General features: G+C 43.5%; 1 protein-coding gene and 1 pseudogene across 2 annotated transcripts; both read left to right on the top strand.

The window, feature by feature from the left end:
* Positions 1-1639: 1639 nt before the first annotated feature.
* On the top strand, positions 1640-3905 carry LOC147364985 (heterogeneous nuclear ribonucleoprotein A1-like; annotated as a pseudogene).
* Positions 3906-12567: 8662 nt separating this feature from the next.
* On the top strand, positions 12568-14154 carry LOC147364984 (ribonuclease pancreatic). 2 transcript variants are annotated; one of them, XM_086319002.1, is made up of 2 exons: positions 12568-12616; positions 13351-14154. In XM_086319002.1, exon 2 carries the CDS (start codon positions 13376-13378, stop codon positions 13826-13828), a length of 453 nt encoding a protein of 150 aa, XP_086175128.1. In that variant the 5' UTR covers positions 12568-12616; positions 13351-13375; the 3' UTR covers positions 13829-14154. The 2 variants fall into 2 exon arrangements, with proteins under 2 accessions (XP_086175128.1, XP_086175129.1); XM_086319003.1 differs by having other exon boundaries at positions 12568-12682.
* Positions 14155-26385: the final 12231 nt, after the last annotated feature.

Raw genomic sequence — 26385 nt, 5'->3', positions numbered from 1 at the left:
AAAGTATAGTTAGTTTATAATGTTGTGAAAGTTTCAGGTATACAGCAAAGTTATTCAGTTATACATACGCATATATCTATTCTTTTTTCAGATTCTTTTCCCATATAGGTAATTACAGAGTATTGAATATAGTTTCCAGGTTATACGATAGGTCCTGGTTGATTACCTATTTTATTTATGTATAGTGGTGTGGATTTTTTAATCCCAACCTCCTAATTTATCCCTTCCCCCAGTAGTAGGTTTCTTAAAGGTTTTCTGTTTGTATGATTCCCACTGATGGGAACACTGTTCTGATTATTCAAATAAAAATGAGCCTGTAACTCACCCAAGTATTAATAATCCAGAATGGCATCATCTTGGCTTTGTATCTAAGCAGGAATTTCCAGTCTTGGTGATTTATAGAATTACAGACAAGTCTTGGAATACTATTCCTAATGATCATGAGGTGTTAGTCTGAGGCAAACAGGACCAGGCATCCTGATCACAAAGGAAGTAGAATCCCGGAGAGGTATGTGGAGATCCAGCGAAAAAAGTGCTGTTTATGACATGAGGTTGGAACCAAGGCCTTACATAACATGTTTGGATTTCTACTAGTCTTTTTCAGGTTTGGCTCACCACCCTACAAAGATCGTTGAGTTCAAATTTGGAATTATCTAGGGTCTGAACAATAGATTTTATTAACTGAGGGTCTTTTTCTGGGAGAGAGTGCATGCTTGACCACTGGTCACTGGGCACTTCAGTTGTGTGAAGGACACTAGCAGAGTCACCGGTTGACTTGTTTGGAATCAATTGTTCAAGTGGGTGCAAGTAGAAATGCCATTAACTGTGATCACCTGTGGCCTTATTTGATGAAATTGGAATTGCTCAGAGGGCTTTATCATGGGAATCTGGTGATTGTTGGTATATTCAGCAGTCAGTAAGACTGAGAACAGTCTTGTGGCTACCACTTGGGATCATCTGAAAATGGCAATTGAATGAGTATTTCCTTTTCTTTTTAACTTCATTGAGATATAATTGACAAATAAAATTGTAAGATATTTAAAGTTTACATTGTGACAATTTACTATATGCAAACATTGAGAAAGAATTCCTTCCACTGAATGAATTGACATGTATCACCTGATGTATTTATCATTTTAGAATGAGTCTATTCTGACCTAACAATTATAATGTCAGGAAGAAAAGAGAAAAAGGCTCTTTATAGGTGAATGACAGTAAGCAATCTATAGAAAATAATAAGAATTATAAGCAAGCAGATAAAAAAAAACCAAACAAGAATTGGATAGAAGTTTGGTCCAACATACTGGCTAGAGGCTGTCCACTATCTGTGATCATCTGTTTCAAAGGTCTTAGGCTAGCTGTCTACTTCTGAAGATTAGTGGTTTCTGAAGGATCTCTGAGAATCCTCAGTTTGAGATCTTGTACTGAAATAGCCCTCTACTTACATGAAATTCTAAATTGCTGTAGTTGTGAATTGTGAACCCAGTAATTGATTTCCTATAGTTTTACTGCTGTATTTGTTGTTAACAGTATTTTGATAAGGTCCCTTCCTATGAGGTTCAAGAACAATTTTTCTCTGATGTGTCTTTCAATAGATAAAATCCTCTGATTGAAAATAAGGCAGAAATTGTCTAGAAAGATGTTGTGGGAGTGTGGCCTTAATCTGTTGGTGACAGGACTGGGTATATAGCATAAGAGTCCCTCAAAATATTTTGCCGTATCTGCATATGGTAGGGATGAGTCTAGAATTGGAGGTGAAATTTCAAATGCATGTGCCTCTGTGGGTTAGTCGCTCAGTCATATCCAACTTTATAGGATCTATGGACTGTAGCCTGCGAGGTTCCTCTGTCCATGGGACTCTCCAGGCAAGAACACTGGAGTGGATTGCCATTCCCTTCTCCAGAGGATCTTCCCGACCCAGGGATCAAACCTAGGTCTGCTGCATTGCAGGCAGGTTCTTTACTGTTTGAGCTACAGGGAAGTCCCAATGCATATGCCTTCCAGTTATCAATTCATAGGGGGATAATCTATGTATTCCTAAGAGAGTTGTCTGTTAGGCCATAGAGATAGTGGCCAGGAGAAGCTGTAGTCAAGAAAGCTCAAAGATTTCTGAAAATATTGCTAGTTTTTTTTGGCCACACCTTGCGGCTTACGGAATCTTAGCTCCCAAATCAGGGACCAGACTTGGGCCACCACAGTGAAAATGCTTGGTCCTGTTAGGTAGGTAGAATAGGGAAAAGGAGTCCTAAATGGCGGTGACTATAAGATGAGGAAGGTCAAAGGAAGGTCTGAGGACCAGAGTGAAGACTTCAGGCAGAACAAACAGCACTCCTGGCTAAGCCCAATTTGCATAGGGCAGGCCCAGGTGGAGGAAAAAACATATAAAAGGAGGAGCCAAAGCGCTTTCTCACGGACTGTCTCTCCTGCGTGCGTGCGCTCTTTTCTCTCTCTCTCTCTCTCTCTCTCACTCTCCTGCTATCTTCTAAATAAAATAGAGCTGTAGCTGCCTAAGAGCTGTAGCATGGTTTGTCCCATACCCGAGAGCTATGACGCGCCAAGGGCTTTAATGTCTGTCGCTCCAAATCTTTGTTGTGACGAGACAAAGAACCGAGGAACATACACTCACGTGACAATTCTCAAAGACCTGGTGCCCACTTAACTGAGAGATATTTTTGGTGGCATTAAAGAAGACACTGAAGAACATCATCTGAGAGATTATTTTGAACAGTATGGGAAAATTGAAGTAACTGAAATCATGACTGATGAAGGCAGTGGCAAAAAGAGAGGCTTTGATTTTGTAACCTTTGATGACCATGACTCCGTAGACAAGATTGTCATTCAGAAATACCACACTGTGAATGCCCATAACTTTGAAGTGAGAAAAGCCCTGTCTAAGCAAGAGATGGCTAGTGCTTCCTCCAGCCAGAGAGGTCGAAGTGGTTCTGGAAACTTTGGTGGAGGTCATGGAGGTGATTTCAGTGGAAATGACAACTTTGGGGGTGGAGGAAACTTCAGTGGTTGAGGTGGCTTTGGTGGCAGCCATGGTGGTGGTGGATATGGTGGCAGTGGGGATGGATATAATGGATTTGGTAATGACGGAAGGAATTTTGGAGGTGGTGGAAGCTACAATAATTTTGGCAATTACAACAATCAATCTTCAAGTTTTGGACCCATGAAAGGAGGAAACTTTAGAGGCAGGAGTTCTGGCCCCTATGGTGGTAGAAGCCAATACTTTGCCAAACCATGAAACCAAGGTGGCTATGATGGCTCCAGCAGCAGCAGTAGCTATGGCAGTGGCAGAAGGTTTTAATTACTGCCAGGAAACAAAGCTTAGCAGGAGAGGAGAACCAGAGAAGTGACAGGGAAGCTACAGGTTACAATAGATTTGTGAACTCAGCCAAGCACAGTGGTGGCAGGGCCTAGCTGCTACAAAGAAGACATGTTTTAGACAATACTCATGTGTATGGTGGAGAAGGAAATGGCACCCCACTCTAGTACTCTTGCCTGGAAAATCCCATGGATGGAGGAGCCTGGTAGGCTGCAGTCCATGGGGTCGCTAAGAGTCAGACATGACTGATCGACTTCACTTTCCCTTTTCACTTTCATGCATTGGAGAAGACTATGGCACCCCACTCCAGTGTTCTTGCCTGGAGAATCCCAGGGATGGCCTGGTGGGCTGCTGTCTCTGGGGTCGCACAGAGTCGGACACGACTGAAGCAACTTAGCAGCAGCAGCATGTGTATGGGCAAAAAACTCGAGGACTGTACTTGTGACTAATTGTAAAACAGGTTATTTTAGTTTCTGTTCTGTGTAAAGTGTAAAGCATTCCAACAAAGGGTTTTAATGTAGATTTTTTTTTTGCACCCACGCTGTTGAGTGCTAAATGTGATAGTCTGATCATGACGCTGAATAAATGTCTTTTTTTTTTATGTGCTGTATAAAGTTAAAAAAAATAAAAGAAACCAGGCCTCAGCAGTGAGCACTGAATCCTAATCATTAGACCACAAGTGCCAGCAGATAGTGAGAAGTCCCTGGCTTATCTGCTTTATATAAATGAATTCAACAAAGCGATGGAAGATAGTGAAACAGTGAAGTGTTTATTAAGAGGAAAAAAAGATACATGTGAATAGATATACACTGGTGGGGTGGGATAGGGATGGGGTGGTTCAGAGAGACAGTCTCACTCTTGCAGTGGTTTGAATCACTTACATGGAGCACTTCTTCCTGGTTTCCTCTGGCCAATCATCTTGCTTTGCCTGGCTCTGAGTCCCTCTGTTATAAATTCAGAGTCCTCTCCTGTTTGTGCAAATCTCTTAGCCAAGACAGATTTCGGCACAGAGGCCTGTGGGAAGGTTGACACCACCTATTATGCAGTGGTATGCCATCTTTTCAGCCCCTGAGGAGCCTTTCTGCACATGTGCAGTTGGAAAGTTCTCTTTTACCTCAAGAATGAGAAATATGCAATCTCTTTATCTCTCTCTTTTTTTTCCTTTTGAACTTTTCCTTTTGTGCCAACAAATGTACAAATAGTCAAAGTTATGGTTTTTTCAATAGTCATGTATGGATGTGAGAGTTGGACCATAAAGAACGCTGAGCATGGAAGACCTAATGCTTTTGAACTGTGGTGTTGGAAAATACTCTTGAGAGTCCCTTGGACTGCATGAAGATCAAACCAGTCAATCCTAAAGGAAATCAGTCATGAATATTCATTGGAAAGACTGATGCTGACACTCCAATACTTTGGCCTCCTTATGCAAAGAGCTAACTCATTGGAAAAGACCCTGATGCTGGGAAAGATTGAAGGCAGGAGGAGAAGGGGATGACAGAGGAAGAGATGGTTGGATGGCATCACCGACTCAATGGACATGAGTTTGAGCAAACTCCTGGAGATGGTGAAGGACAGGGAAGCCTGGCGTGCTGCAGTCCATGGGGTTGCAAAGCATTGGACACGACTGAATAACTGAACAACAACAAATGGAATATACCGGATTAACAATGTTGTGATAGTATATATATATATATATATATATATATGTATCCAAGCTTCCCTTGTAGCTCAGTTGGTAAAAAATCTGTCTGCAATACAGGAGACCTGGGTTCAATTCCTGGGTTGGGAAGATCCCCTGGAGAAGAAAATGGCAACCCACTGCAGTATTCTTGACTGGAGAATCTCATGGACAAAGGAGCCTGGCAGACTACAGTCCATGTGGTTGCAAAGAGTTGGACTAAACCAACCAACCATACATGTATCCATTCTCCCCTAATCCCCCCTCCCATTCAGGCTGCCACATAATGTTGGGCAAATTTCCATGTGCTATACAGTAGGTCCTTGTTGGTTATCCATTTTAAATATAGCAGCGTATATGTGACCATCCCAAACTCCCTAATTATCCCTTCCCTCCAGCAACCATAAGTTCCCGGTCTCTTTATCTCTTATCTGGGCAGGACTCAGCTCCTCCTTTCTCCTACCACGATCTTTACCTTGGAGTATCTGTCCACAGAGGATAGACTTCAGCTACTCAGATTGGTGCCCATCTATCTCAGTTCTTTTGCTATTTTTACCACATCTGTAGAGACTGCCTCCACTAAGAGGGAGTCTTCATCCCCTGAAGTATGTAGGTTAATGAGAGCATATCCTGCTTGATAACCTCCAGTTTCAGTTTTAAGATATGATCTGTCAACAAGTAAAATTAGGCTAGGGTTATCATTAGGAGTCTAGAAATCTGAGATCCAAAAAGTTCTCTGTCTGAGATAAGATGATCATGAGACTCCCCTTCTTTTGGTCAGAGAAGAATGGCAGGATTCAGGGTGCTTTAGTGGTGAACAGTATGTGAGATGTGAGAGTAATGTATTCTAATACCTTAGCTGGACTTGCTGGCTGGATATTTATACAAGGCCTCCACGTGGCACCATCTTCCTCACAACGTGATGATTGGGTCCAAGTGTGGGTGTCCCACAACAGAGAGGGAAAGCCAGGCAGAAGCTGTCTCACCTGTTATGACCTGGCTTTTCATTTATTTATTTTTGAACTTTTTATTTTGTACTGGGGTATAGCCGATTAACAATGTTGTGATATTTGCAGGTGAACAGTGAAGGGACTCAGCCATACATATACATGTATCCATCCTCCCCCAACCCCTACCAGCCAGGCTGCCAACTAACACTGTGCAGAGTTCCATGTGCTATACAGTAGGTCCTTGTTGGTTATCCATTTTTAATATAGTCATGTGTTCATGACCTGCCCAAACTCCCTATCTCTTCCCCTCAGCATCCATAAGTTTATTCTCTAAGTCTCTATCTTTCTGTTTGTAAATAAATTCATTTGTATCATTTCTTTTTAGATTCAATACAAAATTTTTCATTTGACTTACTTCACTCAGTATGACACTCTCTAGGTCCATCCGTGTTGCTGCAAATGGCATTATTTCATTATTTTTAATGACTAAGAAATATTCCATTGTGTATACTTACCACATCTTCTTTATCCATTCCTCTGTTGATGGACATTTAGGTTGCTTCCATGTCTTGGTTATTGTAAACAGTGCTTCAGTGAACATTGGGATGTATATATCTTTTTGGATCATGTTTTTCTCTGGATATATGCCCTGGGGTGGGATTGCAGGGTCATATAGTAGCTCAGGACTTCTCTGGTAGATCAGATGGTGAAGAATCCACCTGCGATGTGGGAGACCTGGGTTTGATCCCTGGGTTGGGTAGATCCCCTGGAGGAGGGCATGGCAACCCACTCCAGTATTCTTGCCTGGAGAATCCCCATGGACGGAGGAGCCTGGTGAGTTACAGTCCATGGCGTTACAAAGAGTCAGACCCAACTGAGTGACTAAGCACAAGCACAAGCACAAGCATGGCAGCTCTATTAATGGTTTTGATGGTTTCCATAGTTTAATTAAAAGCTTAAGGGTGGGAATTCCCTTGGTATTTTCAATGCAGGGGCCCAGCTTCAATCCCTAGTTGAGGAACTGGGATACCACAAGTAACTCCCCATAGCCAAAGAACAAAACAAAACAAAAACAAACAAACAAATTAAAAAAAAAATCCAAGGATTTGTCCAGATTGCCATACACAAACAGGCAAAATGAAATCTTACTTTGGGATGCCTAGGGGGTAGACTACTGAAGAACCTTATTTGGGTCGCTGAAAGCCTGTTCATATTTCTGCAATTCTGAAATCTTCTTGTTGGACCAACTCCCTGAAATTCTTCTTGCACTGGAAAAGTGAAACAAGAATGACTGTTTTCATGCAGCCATGCCCAACACCTTAGTGGGATGCTAATACAAACCATCCTGTTGGGCACCTTTAGGGCAGGCCCTGTAACTTATTTCTGTACTTCACTGAGGTTGAATAAATGAATGAGCAAATTCTAAATTGGTTACTGTGAGTAACCAATGAAGATCTGTAGAGTTGATATGAAGGTTATTTTAAACTGAAGATATTTGAGACCCAGCAGATGCAGAAAGAAGCTTTTTCTGAGCTTCCCTTTCTGAATAAAGGCAGAATCTTCTGATAGTAAAGCTGCTATACATCCCTTTAGTGGGGAGTTACACCCAGGAAGAAAACAGATCATTCACACTTGCATTAGACAAACATTAAAACAAATTATTTTCCATCCCATTTATTCCCATAAAAGCTCATTTATCTTTCCTTTAAAAAATCCATTTATTTCTTGTAGAGTCCCTATTTGCTCCCCTCTGCCCCATTAAGCTGATGTAAAGTATAAACCTTTTCCCTAGCAGTTCAGAGAAGCACTTCTATGTTCTTCCATATGCATATGCATAAAGTTTGTCATTTCTCCTTCTGTTAATCTTAAGTCATTTTGTCAGTTAATTCACAGGGTTCATGACTGTACATAAATGAGTATAGGAAAAGTTTTCCTTCCAATACCCCTCAAGATGGTATGAGTACAATCTAAAGACTAAGAGACAAAGAAAACCTGGGTGGTGAGTGAATTATGGAAAGGAAAATAAAAGCTCACATGTCACCACATCTTCTTTGGCCCCACTTCCCCTTCCAAATTTAAACACATTAGAAAAGAAGGTTTACTTTACCAAAGATTTCTTGGATTTCATGTGGCAAAACAATTAAAAAATTTTCCCTTAAAGAATTCTGGTGGTCCAGGGGTTAAAAATTCGACTGCCAGTGCAGAGGACATGGGTTCAATCCCTGGGCCAGGAAGAGCACATATGCCTGTGAGCAACTAGGCCCCTAAGTCACAACTGCTGAAGACCATGCACAGAGCCTGTGCTCCATCACAAGAGAAGCCACCGAAACGAGGAACCCATGTGCTGCAATGAAGAGTAGCCCCACTCACTGCAACTAGAGAAAGCCCTCACACAGCAATGAAGACCCAGGACAGTCAAAAATTGTTTATTTATTTATTTATTTTCTTTAAAATCTCTTAAAAAAAAAATTCTGTTCTTTCCATCAAGTTTCCTCTCCTCTCTCTTCCTCCTATCTTTCCCTCCCCACGGATTTGAAACTTCCTGCTGTTTTCGGCTCTGGATTTTAGCAAAGCAAAAGCCAGACAGTTATTGACTCCACCCCCTGTAGAAAGCAATTCCAAGATCACCTAGTTTTATTTAAACAGATTCCTTGTGGGAGGTTTTAACCCCACTCTCTGTGAATAATAACAGGCTTTCTAAGCACTCTGCATCTTACCTGGCCTGTGTACTCAGTAGCACAGTCTTGTCTGACTCTTTGTGACGCTATGGACTGTAGCCCGCCAGGCTCCTCTGTCCATGGGATTTCCCAGGCAAGAAGACTGAGGTGGGTTGCCATTTCCTCCCCCAGGGATCATCCTGATCCAGGGGCTGAACATGTGTCTCCTACATCCCCTGCATTGGCATGCAGGTTCTTTACTACTGAGCTATCAGGGAACACTGCTTCTTACCTTATTTTGTCTTAAAAACAAGTCTAAGAGAAACATGTTATTATCACCCCATTTTAGAGATGAGAAAACTTTCCCAGTGCTTAAGGTGCTAAACCAGGATTTGGACTTGTTACTGAGTCCAAGCTTGCTCTGTTCACCATATGATAGGACAATAAATCTGAGAGACTAGGTGTTGAGACACAGAATACAACTTTGTTGGGGGAATGTGTAATTTCCTTGGTTATGTCTCACTACAGCAAATATTTGAAATGACAGACCAGTGTTACAGCTCGGTTACAGCTTAGTTTTATTTGGCAAGCAAAGGATAGTACACCTTCGAGGTGTGAGGGCAGGCAGACCCCAAAGGAGAGGCCTCGGTCTGTCTTGGCTTCCTCCTTTCATTCATTTGTCTCCTCCCTGCTGAGCCTGCCCCATGTAAATTGGGCTGGCCAAGAAGGGAATGTGTTTGTTTCACCTGAAGTTCTCACTCCAGTCTGCAGGTTTTCTTTTGTTTCATTTTTGCGGGCTTTTTCTTTTCTTCATCTTTTAGCCACCACCATTTTTGACTCCTTTTTCCTATTCTAACTACCTAACAACTTTATTTGGACAGTCAGCTGACCAAGAAGATGGCAGACTAACATCTCAAAATAACCATTTTGTTGGGGCCTGCATGCCAGGCTCTTTTATGGATCAGCGACGGGGGGTGAGGTGAGGAAACAAAGTTGAAAGTGAAAGTGTTAGTTGCTCAGTCATGTCTGACTTTCTGTGACCCCATAGACTATAGCCCACAAAGCTCTTCTATCTGTGGAATTTTCCAGGCAAGAATACTGGAGTGGGTTGCTATTCCCTTCTCCAGGGGATCTTCCCTACACAGCAATGGAACCTGGGTCTCCCACATTGCTGGAAGATTCTTTACTGTCTGAGCCACCAGGAAAGCTAAAGTAGAAAGACCATTTATTTCTTGCAAATACCTTCTAGAATGGCAAGTCCCAGATGGGGATATGTGAGTTTCACTTCCTTACAGACACTAGTGTTAAAGAACCCACCTGCCAATGCAAGAGACATAAGAGACACAGGTTCAATCCTTGGGTTGGGAAGATCTCCTGGACAAAGGCATGGCAACCCACTCCAGTATTCTTGCCTGGAGAATCCCATGGACAGAGGAGCCTGGTGGGCTACAGTCCGTAGGTCACAAAGAATTTGACATGACTGAAGTGACTTAACACAGACACAGCCTTTTCACAGGTGGTGCGAAATGGAATATCTCCTGCCATATCAATAAGAAAGGATGCCACAGGTATGTGCAATTCTGGCCCCCCCTCCCCCAAATATGAATTTCTGAGCCACCCCGGGCAAGCAGCAGGCAAGTGGCACCGTTGTCTACACAAGGAACTCAAGAATGTCTCAGTCCTTCACAGGTGGGCAGGGCCAGGTTATCTTCCTGTCAGCTAAACAAAGGCACTTTAAGGGTATGACTTCCCTGGTGGCTCAGACAGTAAAGCATCTGCTTACAATGTGGGAGACCTGGGTTCAATCCCTAGGTTGGGAAGATCTCCTGGAGAAGGAAATGGCAACCCACTCCAGTATTCTTGCCTGGAAAATCCCATGGACACAGGAGCCTGGTAGACTACAGTCTATGGGGTCACAAAGAGTCGGAAATGACTGAACGACTTCACTTTAGTTTAAGGGTGTGGGGGTGGGCAGGATTCTACAGCCTTTATGTATGCTATAATAACAAAAGTAGCGAAAAAAAAACAAGGATTAAAGTCATAGAAACAGATCCAGTCCAGTATGGAGTCAAAATTAACCTTTCTCGGTTACAGACCGAGACAGTGTAAAGCTAGAACATAGAGATATTTTGATAATTCATGCTCCAGAGGGAGTAAAATTATCCTCCATAAAAAAGTAATAACTGTATATGTTTATATATATCTGAGTCACTTTGCTGTACACCTAAAACTAACACAATATTGTAAATCAACTATACTTTAATGTGAGTAAAAAGTGAAGTCAAAAAGCTCAGTGGTGTCCGACTCTTTGCGACTCTTTGAGACTCCCTGGACTGTAGTCTACCAGCCTCCTCCGTCCATGAGATTTTCCAGGCAAGAATACTGGAGTGGATTGCCATTTCCTTCTCCAGGAGATCTTCCTGACCCAGGGATTGAACCCAGGTCTCCCGCATTGTAGGCAGACACTTTACCATCTGAGCCACCAGGGAAGTCTATACTTTAAAAGTAAATAAATAAAAACAAAATTGTCTCTCAGCAAATACAGGTCTCTTTCTGGGAGGAAATTCTACTGCTAAGAAATATGATGTTCTCTGTTTCTTCTCTAAAGGGGATTTTGCATTTTGGCTTATCTCAAATTCCTCTCCTCCACTCTGGCCTACAGGAAGAGAGATCACTGTAGATAAGAACAGTCACACGTTCTTTTTCAACAGCCCAGGAGTGTAGAAGAGGCCAGAACTGGGTAAGGTCACACAGAGGCTTCCTTTTCCTCCTCCGTGTTCAGGTACTGTCATCTTCTCCAGATCTAGGGAGCCTTCCAGCTAGGGGCAGCTGGACACCTCTCACCTCCTCGCCACCCCCTTCCTCTTGCCACCCTTTGCTCTCACCACTCCCTTCCCCCTGCAGATGCTGATGGGAGTCAAGAAATTCTGGCCAAAGCGGCTTCAGGATTCCGGGGGAGAGAGATGACATCCCGTGCCTTCCCCTTCCCATGATTACTTGTTATGTGACTTTTGATAACCTCCTCGTGTTTCCCAAGTGGTGCTAGTAGGAAAAGAACCCAACTGGCAATGCAGAAGATATGAGACATGAGTTTGATCCCTGGGTTGGGCATTGCAACCCATTCTAGTATTCTAGCCTGGAGAATCCCATGGACAGAGGAGCCTGGCAGGCTATAGCCCATAGGGTCGCAAAGTGAAAAGTGAAAGTCATTCAGTCATGTTCGACTCTTTGTGACCCTGGAATTCTCCAGGCCAGAATACTGGAGTGGATAGCCTTTCCCTTCTCCAGGGATCTTCCCATCCCAGGTCTCCCACATTGCAGGCAGATTCTTTACCAGCTGAGCCGCAAGGGAAGCCCAAGAATACTGGAGTGGGTAGCCTATCACTTCTCCAGAGGATCTTCCTGATCCAGGAATTGAACCGGGGTCTCCTGCACTGTAGGCGGATTCTTTACCAACTGAGCTATCAGGGTCACAAAGAGTCAGATACAACTGAAGCCACTTAGCACACATGCCTGGGCTATTTAGTGTGGAACATGGATTTGGTTGGAGTTTGAGCATCAATACTATAGTGGCTTTCTCTGCTGCTTTATAGAGAGAAAAGTTCTTATCAGCAAAGGCTCACTATCCCCAGCAGTCCCCCCAAAAGGGTGTGCGGGTATGCTCAATTGTGTCTGGACTGTAGCCTGCCAGGCTTCTCTGTCCATGGAATTTCCTAGGCAAGATCTGGAGTGGGTTGGTATTTCCTTCTCCAAAGGATCTTCCCACCCCAGGGACAGAACCGGAGTCTGATGAATAGGCAGGCATACTACCAGGCCAGGTGTCCTGGGCAATTCCCCAACCTTTCCTCGCTTGACCTTGTTTTCCTGTGGACTGAGACCAAGATGCCCCTCCCACCCTTCTTGGAAGCCAAGCCCCCTTTCACCAGTATAAGGTCCACACCTCTGGAAGAGAATGATTGCAGAAACTGCCTTCTCTCTCTCAGACATCAAACTAGAGACCCAGGTAAGCAGCCCAAGAAGTGGTCTCAGGAGCTGCTTCTGCTTGAGGGTTTGAGAGGGAGGATCCTAGGTGAGTGAGACTAGCCTGAGAATTGGGCTGGGCAGACAGGGGCAGGGAGCAGAGCTGGGGTCAGGAATGGAGCACGCAGGCTGCAGAGAGCCCACAGGGTTGGAGAAGGAGAAGCCTCCAGGTTGGGGGAGGCTTGAATCTCTCATAGGAATACAATGGTGTCCTTTATGGTATGGGGTCAGACACAGGACAGGGACTGAGTTTCCCTTGTGCTGGAGGACAACAGGGCTCTGTCAACTGTGATCCAGATGAATACTGGTGGTTATTTTGGGGATACAACTTAGCTTATTCAAAATCTGACTTTTTTATTTAGTGGTTTATTCAAAAGGATCCCCTAATGAGCTGCATGAGTGCTGGGTACAAAAGTATTTTATTTTCCAAATGTATTCCATATCAAAAGACTTTCTGTATTCAAAGACAGGACTGCTAGGATTTTAGATCATTTTGGGGGTCACCACCCAAAGGGGAGGACGACACCTCTGTAGGGAGTGGGAGTCAAATGTTTGTGGGAAGAGTATATGTGTCTCCTTACCTAGGAAAGCTCTTAGGAACAGGGACATCTTTCTGGTTGACCGGCAGGGAGACTGTAAGCCAGGGAGGCTACAGGTGGGAGCTGGGGTCTCTTTCAAAGGCGATGCTTTTCCTCCTCTCCCCCTTTTCTCATTCAGGTTTCTCCAGGGGAGTGCAGTCATCATGGCTCTGAAGTCCCTGGTCCTGTTGTCGCTGTTAGTCCTGGTGCTGCTGCTGGTGCGGGTCCAGCCTTCCCTGGGCAAGGAAACTGCAGCAGCCAAGTTTGAGCGGCAGCACATGGACTCCAGCACTTCCTCTGCCAGCAGCTCCAACTACTGTAACCAGATGATGAAGAGCCGGAACCTGACCAAAGATCGATGCAAGCCAGTGAACACCTTTGTGCACGAGTCCCTGGCTGATGTTCAGGCTGTGTGCTCCCAGAAAAATGTTGCCTGCAAGAATGGGCAGACCAATTGCTACCAGAGCTACTCCACCATGAGCATCACAGACTGCCGTGAGACCGGCAGCTCCAAGTACCCCAACTGTGCCTACAAGACCACCCAGGCGAATAAACACATCATTGTGGCTTGTGAGGGAAACCCGTACGTGCCAGTCCACTTTGATGCTTCAGTGTAGGTCTCTACCTAAGGCCAGAGCAGCAAGATGCACCACTTCATCACAAAGGCACCTGCCTCTCCCCCCATGTTTCCTTGCCCTGGGGGCAATAGCTCAAGTTAGTTAGGGCTCTTATCTCTGCGCACCTTACCAGAAACGCACACACAGGATTCCCTGGCATGAAAGCAATAACTCAAGCTAGTTAAGTCTTCTATCCAACCCACACTTGCTCCCCTGGCCTGAGTCTTGCCCCTGGTGGTTTGGGGGGTGAGGAGTGGGTTGTGAGGTGGGACCTGTGTTAACCAAATCACTGCTTCTTTCAATAAACATACTTGCAACCACCTGAATTCCTGATGCTGTCCTCACCTGGGTATTGTTCATGTGATTGCTCTCTTGCCAGGGGTGAGAAGCGTGAATCAGGTTATCTGTGGTAAGAAGGGAACGCAATCCTTAAATGCCACCTCTTCTGACTTTTGGTTTTCAGTGCCCTAAGATAATTCCTCTCTTTGTAGGTTCCTTGACACCCAGTATAAATGTGTGGGTGATTTTAAGATCTATAGTCTGGGACACTGTCATGCTGGGTGAGCTGACAGAGGGTGAAGCTCACATACAAAAATCTCTGGCACAGAAGAAAAGATCATGTGATCCAGGAGAGCCCCTGTTTGGCCTCAGGAGCAGAAGAAGACTACGAAATTATGACCTAAGATTTCCATTTTCCTTTTTTTGAGGGAGCTATTACTAAATCAGAAGGATGGTCCTCTCTTACTTGCAAACTTGGAATTCTTCATTCAGAAGCTAGAAAGGACCTCAGGGATCACCAAATGTGGGGAGGATTTCAACTAAGTAGATTTCAGCTTGTGGACCAACTCTGGTTAGAAGTACCTGCCTAGAATGTGTACAAAAATGCCTAAACAGTGATATGATGGAGCAGTGGTCTCCACAAAGGCTCCAAGGAGGTCAGTGTATATGTGCTACCCATTGGCCATCCCTACCTAAAGAAAGCCCTGCCTTTTACAGGGGGAAACCTGAGTCTTAGAAAGGTTAAGTGACCTGCTCCTGGCAGCTGCTAGTTAGTGTCAGATTGAGACCAAACCCTGGGTGTCCCAGCCTCCCTGTCGTTGCTCTTTCTGCTCCTGGAGTCTCCTCAAGGTGAAATCCCCCAGTCTCCCTCCTTCACTGAGAGCTGTGGAGTCACAGCTTTCCCTGCCTGAGCTGCTGGGGGCTCTCACAGGTTCCCAGGGCACTTGGCTGCGAGCCTGCTCACTTCTCGACAACCCTTTATTATATCCATTGAAAAGACTAGACTCGGCTTTTGTCACCGCTTAATCATCTCATATGACTTCCTGTTTATACTTGCATCTAGCTCTAGACAAGGTCATAAAACTGGAGAAAGATCCCACTGCCAACCAGTTTGACCAGTTCTTTCATCATGTGTACCACATTTATAAATGGTGGAATTGATCCTGTGTTTTTAGGTAAAGTGGAAGCTTAACCCTGGGGTCTCTGGGGGATAGGGGTGGACAGCTGATTCAGTGGCAGTAGGTATCTCACTCCTCACAGTGAGGATGGAGGAAGAAATAAAAAGGAAACTTTGTTTCTAGATCTGTTTTCTTCAGATAGAATTTTTCTTAAGTTCTTCTATTGTTTCCAAAACAGCAGTTCCTCTTTTTCCCTCCTCCTAGAGCTGAGAGAACACTTTAGTGGAGGTTTGAACATTCACTTGGAGTTTTGCTGCATCTATTCTGCACAGTCACCAGCTCTGACTACTGGTTCCCTGCAGGTTCTGGGCCAGGGGACCCTGTGAGCCTCCACCTGGGGAATAAGGTGATAGGTGGTAACAGATGGTCTGGGTGCAGCCCTGCACAGCCAGGGAACCAGAAGGTGTGGGTGGGGGTAGGTTGGGAAGTGCTCTAAACAGGACACCTAAAGGGAAGAGATCAAGTCTTGTCCTAGAGACATCAGGCAGAGTCAAGGAGAAACAGCAGTTGGGAGACAAATCAGAGATCTCTTTGTGGGGGACCTCCCTGGCAGTAACCGGTTAAGACTCCAGGCTTCCACTGCAGGAGCCTGGGTTCTATCCCGGGTCTAGGAACAAAGATGCCGCATGCCAGGTGGTGTGGCCAAAAAAAAAAAAAGGTTTCCCTTCTGTGAGGGAGTCTTGCTACCCCATAAATAAAGGAGTACAAACCTCTTCCAGAAGACTAACCCAGGCAGATTAATCTGAAAACTGAGGTACTAACATGTGAAAATGGATGGGTATCTGCATCATGACAGAAATGACGATATCTAGCTATTCTTCTAAGAAGGATAGTATTAATTTTCAGAAGACTCTTCAAACCAAACAAGCTCCAGGAATTCTGCATTCTTGGTGGACAGGTAAAATGCCTCCCAGCACACTCCTTGCTCCTGCAGTCTTACCTGTACCAAAAAAACCACAGTGTCTTCTGCCTCTTTGGACAGGCTGATTTTCTCCTGCCTCTCTCTCTGGTAAATTTCCCTTCAATTCCAGCAGCCAATAGTCTTCCAGCCGGAAACAGATCAGTCATCCACACCTTAACTGAGTCCTTCAATGAACAGAGTACAGGACCAGCACTTTAGGTTCTTTCTTTCCAAGCGCTGTCTCGTCAGTATTTTGCACTTTGAGCTTTCTCTCTAACTGGAAAATGAAAGGCGGCTCCCAATCCCCACTCTTGCCTCCTTAGCCTGATTCAGCCCTCGCAGAGCAAGTGGGAGCACCAAGGGGTGCTCATCTTCCTGTCTGTGATGAAAGGCACTTCAGTACTGGTTTGGGGAATTGATCACGAATGTGAGACAGCCCTCCATGTGCATGATTCATGATGCATGATGGAGTCCTGGTAGAAGGTACAGAATGAGAGTGAACTTCCTGTAGATTAGACCAAGACACTCCTGGAAGCACTTCAAAACTGTCTCCCAGGAGCTACTTTCTAGGGGACAAATTGCAAGCACGTCTGCAAAGCATTCACTAAATTCCCATGTACTTTGGGTTTCTTTGTGGCTTGTAACAAGTGTAGGTAGGATAGTTTCATCTCACTTCCTCAATGCCTTTGAAATATATTCAAGCTGTTGTGTGAATCAATGGTTCATTTCTTTTTCTTGCTGTGGATGTTCCACAGCTTATTTATCCATTCACCTGTTGGACATTTGCACTGTTTCCATTCTGGGTGATTAGGAAGATAGCTGCTTTGAACATCTAAGTACATATTTCTGTGTGAATTGGTGGAAGAATAAACACAGAAATCAATGGAACAGCATAGAGAGACCAGAGACATACCCACACAAATACAGTCAAATGATTTTTTTAAAAATTATTTTTGGCTGTGCTGGGTCTTTATGACTGCATGCAGGTGAGTGGAGGCTACGCTCTAGTTGCAGTGTGAGGGCTTCTAGCTGCAGGGCTTCTCTTGTTATAGACCACTGTCTCTAAGGTGCCCGGTCTTCAGTAGCTGCGGCACTTGGGCTCAGTAGTTGTAGCTCATAGGCTATAAAGCAGGGGCTCAGTAGTTGTGGCGCAAAGGCAGCAGCTTGTAAAGAAACATATTGAGGAAAGAACTGATTTTTTAAAAAAATATCCTGTGTTATATTAATTTTGAGGGAATTGCAAGAGTACATGGAGAATGTAAAAACAGTTAAGTACTGGGCACCATACTACTGAGTTTAGGTAAAATACCAGGCTTGCCATAGAGGCTGCCCACCAATCCCGAAAGCCCAAGAAAAGAAGATGGAATTCTGGAAAAGCAGAGCTTTCTTTCTTGTGAGAAAAAAACAAAGCAAAACAGATGTTTCTCTTACTCCTGAGTAATCTGATTTAGTTATAACCCTCCAGGTAGTCAACAGAACCCAGGGAACTAGGCACACAAGCGTGCCATCATTTCTGATCTTATTTTCTCATCCTATTTTACCTCCAAGTCTCATCCATACTTCCTGATACCACATTATAATTCCCTCTTTTTTCTAATCTCCTGTGCCTTCTTCGTCATCTGTACTGTCCCAGCTTCAAGGCTTCCACCTACCCAAGGTCTGACTGAGAGCAGATCCATGTGGTGGGTCTAGAACTTAGAAGCTATTGTCTGTGAAATCCCCCAAACCACTGGTAGACACCACAAAACAGTTGTCCTAAGAGTAGGGAATGGGTTAACTTTATGCACTGTATCCTCACTTCAGAAAAGTTGTCAAACTGCATTTAAAGACCTAAATATAAGGATGCCTTAACAGATACTACTGGGTGACTAACCACATCCACCATCGCTTAGTTCCTTGGGATGCTTATGAAACTTCTTTTTATAATCTCTTTTACAGGTTGAATTGTGTTCTCCCCAAATTTATATGTTTAAAGCCCTACCTTGTTGGAAATGTGAGATGCATTTGAAGTGAAGCGCTTTAAAGAAATGAATAAATTAAAATGAGCCCTTGCTGCTGCTGCTGCTGCTAAGTCGCTTCAGTCGTCTCCAACTCTGTGCGACCCCATAGACGGCAGCCCACCAGGCTCCCCCGTCCCTGGGATTCTCCAGGCAAGAACTGGGCCCTAATCCAGTGTGACTGGTGTCCTTATAATAAGAGGAAATTTGAACACAGAGAGACACCGTGGGTGCCAGGCTGCTGTGGCAAGTCACTATGGTGGGGTCGGGAGAGCAAGACAGGAAGTTTAAAGCTGGCTAGAAAGGGGGCTATTTGAGGATTTTTTTAAAACAGGGATAAAAAAACTTTCCTTAAAGCTTGTAATCATCCAAAAGGAAGATGGAACTACTTTTATGATATACCAGGAATTTCATTAAACCTCTTTTATATGTATGCTTGTGTCTACATTAGGTCATTCAGGTCTTGAAAGTGTTGTAGCCATGTGTTCCTGGAAACAAACTCACTCAGAAGGACAATGCAGCTCTTGGAGTGCAGTTTATTACACTGGCGGGCCCAAGGCAGAGTCTCCTCTTAGCCAAGGACCCCGACCAGTTTTTGTGAAAACCTTATATACCCTAAGTGTACTTGCTCAAACCCACCTCCCCAAATTCCTTGAAACTAGTCTGGACAAGGTAAAAGAGAGATACAATCAAAGTTAACCCACGATTCATGTGTCACAAGACTAGATAAACAGTGGATATTTATCAATAGGCCTGTGGTCATATCCCAATATACATAATGAAATGTACCGCTTTGTTCTGTTACAGAGATAATTAGCATATTTTTTTAGGCAACAGAGAGTCCAAGTACAAGTCCTGAGGCTCTTTTATCCGGGGGATCTGGTTTTCCATTGGTATGCCATTTCTATAGACACCGGGCACAAAGTTCAGAGTCCATTGGGAGGGTGACCATGCGTGTAGCCTAATGTTCACAGCCTGGCCTAAGATGGAGTCCAGCTCTGTCTGTTTCCTCCTTCAAAACCACTCTGAGAACTAGTAATAATCACTTTTTGTTAAACATTCCAGTTTTTTTTGGTTGTTTTTTCCACATAGCTTAAAGATACTATTGACTAGGTCTTTTTGACATTTCTATACCTGGTGATTTTCAGGGTGCCAGACAGAGTGGAGTTTGGTAGATTCTGTAAATGAAAGTAAGTAGACATAATATCTTATCTTAGTGTCGACTTAAAAATTAGCCACAACCTTAAAGCAGAGAATGTTTTACTTGATGTGAATGTTTAGGACCCCCAGCCTGGGAGAAAGCACCTCAGTAGCCCTGAGAGACTGCTTTGAGGAGGTGGGAGAGGGAGTCAGGCTATATACAAGTTTGCAACAAAGCAGACAGGCAATCGGAACATCAAAGATTATTGTTAAGTAAGGAAAACCAGCGGAGAAGGCAATGGCATCCCCACTCCAGTACTCTTGCCTGGAAAATGCCATGGATGGAGGAGCCTGGTGGGCTGCAGTCCATAGGGTCGCTAGAGTCGGACACGACTGAGTGACTTCACTTTCACTTCTCAGTTTCATGCATTGGAGAAGGAAATGGCAACCCACTCCAGTGTTCTTGCCTGGAGAATCCCAGGAACAGGGGAGCCTGGTGGGCTACCGTTTATGGGGTCACACAGAGTCGGACACGACTGAAGCAATTAGCAGCAGCAGCAGCAAGGAAAACCAGACATCAAGTTAAGGGATTTAGTGTTCTACATGTGGGAGGGCTTCCAAGGTGGCACAAGTGGTAAAGAACCTGCCTGCCAATGAAGTTAAGATGTAAGAGACCTGGGTTTGATCTCTGGGTCTGGAAGATCCCTGGAGAAGTAAATGGCAACCCACTCCAGTATTCTTGCCTGCAGAATCCCAAGGACAGAGGAGCCTAGTGGGCGGCAGTCTATAGGGTCACACAGAGTCGAACACGACTTAGCAGCAGCAGCAACCTATGTATGGGAAGATGCAAGATTCTGAAATTATTGAAGTCATTCCTTGCATATGCATCTCAGTTATCTGGGGCCAACATCCTGCATTTTTACAGAAATGTTCTTCTTTTCTTGAATTCCCTTAGGTCACAGAGGGCTGTAATCACTTATGACTATGAGATCCTTAAGTTCCTCGTGTAGGGAGTGGTGCTGCTTGTTGGCATGACTCATAAATTCACAGTTAGGGGCCAGAATCTCAGATAGCTGTGGCATTTCTTGCCCACCACATGGCAGGAAATATTTCATTTCATGTTAGTAAATGAGGCACTGATTATCTGCAAAGGTAAGTAACTTGCACAGGTAGTAAATGTTTGTGCTGAAATTGTTTTTAAAATTTTTATTTGAAATAATTTCATATGTACAGAATGGCTGCAAAAATGATACAAAGAATTCCTGTATACCATTTGTCTATATTGTCTAAGCAATAACATCTTTCCTATTTGCTTTATTTTTGTTGTTTAGTTGCTAAGTTGTGTCCAACGCTTTTGAGACCCCATAGACTGTAGCCCGCCAGCCTCCTCTGTCCATGGGATTTCCCAGGCAGGAATACTGGAGTGAGTTGCCTTTTCCATCTCCAGGGGATTTTCCCAACCCAGAGATCGAACTTACATCTCCTGCATTGGCAGGCTCTTTACCACTGAGCCACCAGGGAGCCTCATTTGCTGTATTAGTCATATATTTATGTACAGATACATAATTTTTTTCTGAATGTTTGAGAATAAGTTATGGACATGTTGCTCTTTTTCCTAAGTACACTATACATTTCCTAAAAACAAGCATATTATTTTTACAAGGGTTTAATATAAGTATGCTTATCAAAATCAGGAAATTTGCACTGAAACTATACTATTATCTAACCTGCAGACTACATTCAACTTGCGTCAACTGCTATCTTTAACAAAAGAAAAAAAAATTTTTAATGTTTCAGAATACCATCCAGGCTCATACCATGCATTTAGTCATGTCTCTATAGTCTCTTTTAATATGTGCTGTGAAGGTGCTGTGCTTAGTTACTCAGTCATGTCTGACTCTTTGCGATCCCCATAGACTGTAGCCCGCCAGGCTCCACTGTCCTTGGGGATTTTCCAGGCAAGAATACTGGGTTGCCATGCCCTCCTCCTGGGGATTTTCCCAAGCCAGGGATCGAACCCAGGTCTCCCGCATTGCAGGTGGATCCTTTACCATCTGAACCACCAGGGAAGCCCTTTTAAAATATGTGTCTCTGTTAATTCAGTCTTTCTTTGTCTTTCATGATTGCGATGTTTTGATGGTTATGGGTTGGTTCATTTGTAAAATGTCTTTAAATTTGTAGTTGTGTAACTTTTGGTGGGGGGGGCACATCACGAGGCATGTGGAATCTTCCTTCTCTGACCAGGGATCAAACCCATGCCATCTGCATTGGAAGCATGGAGTCTTAACCACTGGACTACCAGGGAAGTCCTATACTTGCCTACACTTTTTCCACTCCTAATTGGAATTTGTTTATGCATTTTAGCATCTTTTACTTATTTATTAGAAGCCCACCAGTGGGAATTCCCTGGGGTTTCAGTGGCTGGGACTCTATGCTTCCACAGGAGGGAAGAGAGGTTTGATCCCTGGTTGGGGAACTAAGATCCTATTGAAAGGTTGTTGTTGAATCACACGAAGACACCAGGACTCTTGGCCCCCAGAGGAGAAGAATTCAATCTGGAACCAGAGACGAGACTTGATCGCTCAGAGCTTTTGTGTAATAAAGTTTTATTAAAGTATAAAGGAGATAGAGAAAGCTTCTGACATAGGCATCAGAAGCGGACAGAAAGAGTACCCGCTTGCTTGTGTTAGCAATGAAGTTATACACTCTCCAATGAATCCAAATAATGTCTGGAGGTTGTAAAGACCTCACCAGACCTACTCCCATAATTTACATTTTAAGATAACAGAATTAGCCAGAAGGTTTATCCAGAGACTGTCCTCAGGCAGGATACATTATTGTTATATAATCCTAAGGAATGTAGAGAAGGAAAAAAAGGTTTGTCCTTTCTTCCTCCTTGAAAATTCCAGATCCCTCTCTCCTTGAGGACCCCTAGACTCCTTATCAATCTGCCTAGAAAATGACTCTCATTATTTGTGGCATGGCCAAAAAAAGAAAAAGAGAAACCCACTGGTGTCAGGCATTGTACTAGGAATTGTCAGGCAATGTACTAGGAGTTAAGGATCTAAAATTACAAATAACATTGCTTTTTTTTTTTTTCCTACACAACGATGTGCTTTCATACCAATCAGATTGGCAAAAATGCTGGACCATTACACTCTTATGTTTTGCCACAAATAATTGAGCTACAAAGACTCATATACCATAGTTTCTGGTGAGAGAGTGAAATTAAATGACCAATGGTTCAGTTACTACATGTGTGTAACAAGTTATCCCCAAACTTGGTGACATAAAACAATCATTTCTTATGCTCCCAGTGATCCAACAGTTCAGATAGGACATAGTGGGAGCAGCTTGTCTCTGTTGCAATGTCTGAGGCTGCAGATGGAAGACTCAGAGGTTGGGAGCTGGAATCATTTGAAGGTTTATTCACCCACGTGTTGGATGGTTCATGTTGGCTGATACCTTAGCTGGACCTGCTGACTGGATTATCTATACAAGGCCTCCACGTGGCACCACCTTCTTCATAGCATGATGATTGGATCCAAGTGTGGGTGTCCCACAACATAGAGAGAAAGTCAAACAGAAGCTGTATCACCTGTTATGACCTGGCTTTGAAAGTCATACAGTGTCATTCTCACCACATTCTGTTCATTAGAAGGGAGTTTCTAAGACTAAGCCATACTCAAGGAAAGAGAACATAGACCTTTCTGATAGAGAAGAGTCAATACGACACTCTAAGAGATGTATAGAGAATGAGATATATTGAGATGGACATCTTAGAAAAACACAAACTGCTCCAATCAGTTTGTGAACAAATAAGAACAAAGAACATCTCTTATCACCCAGTTATACAAGGATTAGTTTGCAACCCACGGCAATTGCTCTCTGACAGGGCACCCTCTGGGGAACTGAGGATGAAAAACAGGATGAGATACTCTGTGCTCTGAATAAATAGGCCCCTGGATAGTTATCTCAGGAATAATGTCAATGACTCCTGATTCTTGCCCCTTCTCATACATAAAAATCACTAAAATCATTAATTTGAGATGTCTGTTCTTTGTGATTAACAGTAATCTTTTACCAAGATGTATGCTTGACTGTTTCCCTGGTGGCTCAGTGGTAAAGAATCCACCTGCAATCCTCCCTGTAGAAGAAAATGGCAAGTGATTTCAGTATTCTTGCCTGGAAAATTCCATGGAAGAGAAGCCCCGTGGGCTACAGTCCACAGGGTCACAAGAGTCAAACATGACTTAGGGATCAAACCACCACCACCACCGTGCTTGACTTTGTATATTCTCTAGCCAAAAAATTCATGTATAAACTGATTCTTCCCCTACCTCTTTGAAACAGTTCCTCAGAACTAACTGAGAGGCTGTCTCCCAGGCTCTAGTCCTCAGTAAAACCATGAATACAACTTTAACTCCCAATTCTTATGCTGTGTGTCTTTCTTTCAGTTGACAAGTTTGAAGAAAATATGGCAATATTTGGCAAAATTAAAAATATGTATGACTTGGAAATTCCACATCTAGATATACCTTGGTAAAAACGTTTGCACACAAAGAAATGTACAAAGATATCACTGCAACACTGCTTATTAGAATGGAAATTTGGGAGCATCCCAAAAATCCATCAACAGACGATTGATAAATAAATAATGGTTTATTAATACACAGAAAAAACATCAGTAATAAAAGATCAATAAGATGTATTTTAATACTGATGAATCTTAAAAAAAACACTGCTGAATGAACAAAAACAACTTGCAGAATGATTTGTATTACATGATAATATTTATATAAATTATCTTAAAATTGTACATGGAAACTATATTTTGTTTATGAATATATTATACATGAGGTATAAGTATAAAAAATGGGACTGGAAACACCCTAAATTTATGATTTCATTTGAGAAGAGTTAAGAGGAATGAAATGGAGAGAGGAATAAAATGGACTCCAATGTTTTTATATATTTTTTTTTAAATGGTAAGCAAATAAAAAGCAATATCTATTTGTGTGCTATATATTAGTATTTATCGACACTGTTTAATTTTTGAAAAGTAATTAATCACATTAAAAATGAAAGGAGGGCATGAGAGAGGGCAAGATATGATAAAATCTATCAAGAAGAGTGAGGAGCTCCAGAAGAATTCCCCTCCTCAACAGCATGTGCTCTCCCTTCCCATGAGGTTCTTGGGCCTTTCTTCTGACACCCACACACAGGCTTCCTCTATGGGCTTGCCTCATGTGTAAGCATCACCTTTTCTGTTTCTATTAGCCCTATGTAGATAGTGTGCAAGGGATAGGATACCCATTCCAGTATTCTTGGGCTTCCCTGGTGGCTCAGTCAGTAAAGAATCTGCCTGCAACGCAGGAGGCCTGGGTTTGATCCTTGGGTTGGGAAGATCCCCTGGAGGAGGGCATGGCAACCCACTTCAGTATTTTTGCCTGGAGAATCCCCATGGACAGAGGAACCTGGCAGGCTGCAGTCCATGGGGTCACAAAGAGTTGGATGTGACCACGCACAGCACAGCACAGATAGTGTGGCATTTTCAAAACAACAACAAAAAACCCCCCAAAGCATTACAAATTAAAAAGAGTATTGAATTTATCAGTGAAATGGTTTTCAATTGTATTCTTCTCCACTGCGCCCCCAATGGAACTAGTTAAAATAGCTTTCTAAGTCAATAAGTAAAGCAGTAAGAAGGGCATACTGTTTTTATTGGCTCCACCTCCTGTAGTCAATATGAAATTTTAAAAGTACAATGTCATCTGACCTGATACTCAAATTCTGCTTCCATACCATGTGGGTAAGAGAGATAAATGAATTGTCTACTTAGCTCATTTTCCCTGGGAACTGTGGCATCTCTAAGCCAGCACTAATGGTCCTGGAACCAGGCTTGGCCCTGGGATACCACTAGAGACATGGACTCTAAAACCCCTCAGGGTTTCCTGTCTTTTGAGGCTCATATTTTTGTGGGGCTCCCATATGTTCATGTGTAACTAAAATTGTTTTCTTCTGCTAATCTGTCTTTTTATTACAGAGGGGTCTAGGCCAAGAACCTAGAAGGGTTTGTGGAAAACTATTTTTTCTCCCTTCCTCCTAAGACCTAAATTCTTAATCCCAGTCCTTCAGTTTCTAAATCAAATACCTATTCCAGGACACAGCTTCCACTCAAACAAGGGTGTGGGCAAGTCAGACTCCCAGTGACAGACTAAATGGGCCCTCCCAGAAGGACCTGGGCCAGGGCTTCTCTGTCACAGTACTTCCTCCGTCACAGTACTACTGACTCTGCCACCCACGCACCCTCTATCCCGGGGCATCCTGTACTGAAGGCTGTTAGAGCCTCCCTGGACTCTCTGCCTTCTAGCTGCCAGGAGCAGCACAGCACCGGCTGTGACTACCAGGAACGCCTCCAGACACCGCTTGCTCCTGCTCCATGACAGCCACGCCCTTCATGATGGGTGATTAGGAAATAAGACACACAAGTTGAAAACGAGGTACAGTGTCATTAGGGTGAACCATACGCACTTTCTCTTACCAAGCGTTGGAAGCGGAGGTACAAAGGGAAAGAAATCCTATGACACACGATATCATAGCAGGAACTGAGGCAAAAGATTGGGCACCCACCAGAGTGAGCAATGTGTCAGGAGCCAGAGTCTAAAGGGTATCGATGAGTCTGACCCCTCAAAGGGACAGCTGAATGAATGTCACAACTCCCTTAGGCTGATTAAACCTCTTGTTACAGTAAACAAAGATGTATATGATTAAAAAAAAAAAAAAATCTGTTCCAAAACCCCAATGGGTAGAACAAAAATGTTTTTAGTTTCCCAGTGCTTCCCCTGCTCCGCACCCCGACTCCCTCCGTGATCGATACTTTCTCTTTGTTCATTCTAGTAGAGAATGGGAGACTTGACTCTAAGGTTACTGTGGATTATTATCACTATTATTTTTTTTATTATTATTTTTGGTTGAGCTGGGTCTTTATTGTTGCTCACTGGCTTTTTCTAGCTGCGGTGAGTGGTGGCTACTCCTTGTTGCGGTTAGCGGGTTTCCGGT

Source organism: Bos grunniens, chromosome 10, assembly GCF_055505025.1.
Source record: "Bos grunniens cultivar Pamir isolate PY7600 chromosome 10, Bosgru_T2T1.0, whole genome shotgun sequence".
Classification (NCBI taxonomy): Eukaryota; Metazoa; Chordata; class Mammalia; order Artiodactyla; family Bovidae; genus Bos; species Bos grunniens.
Note: the sequence above shows the minus strand (reverse complement) of the source record. Positions and strands in the feature narration are given on the sequence as shown.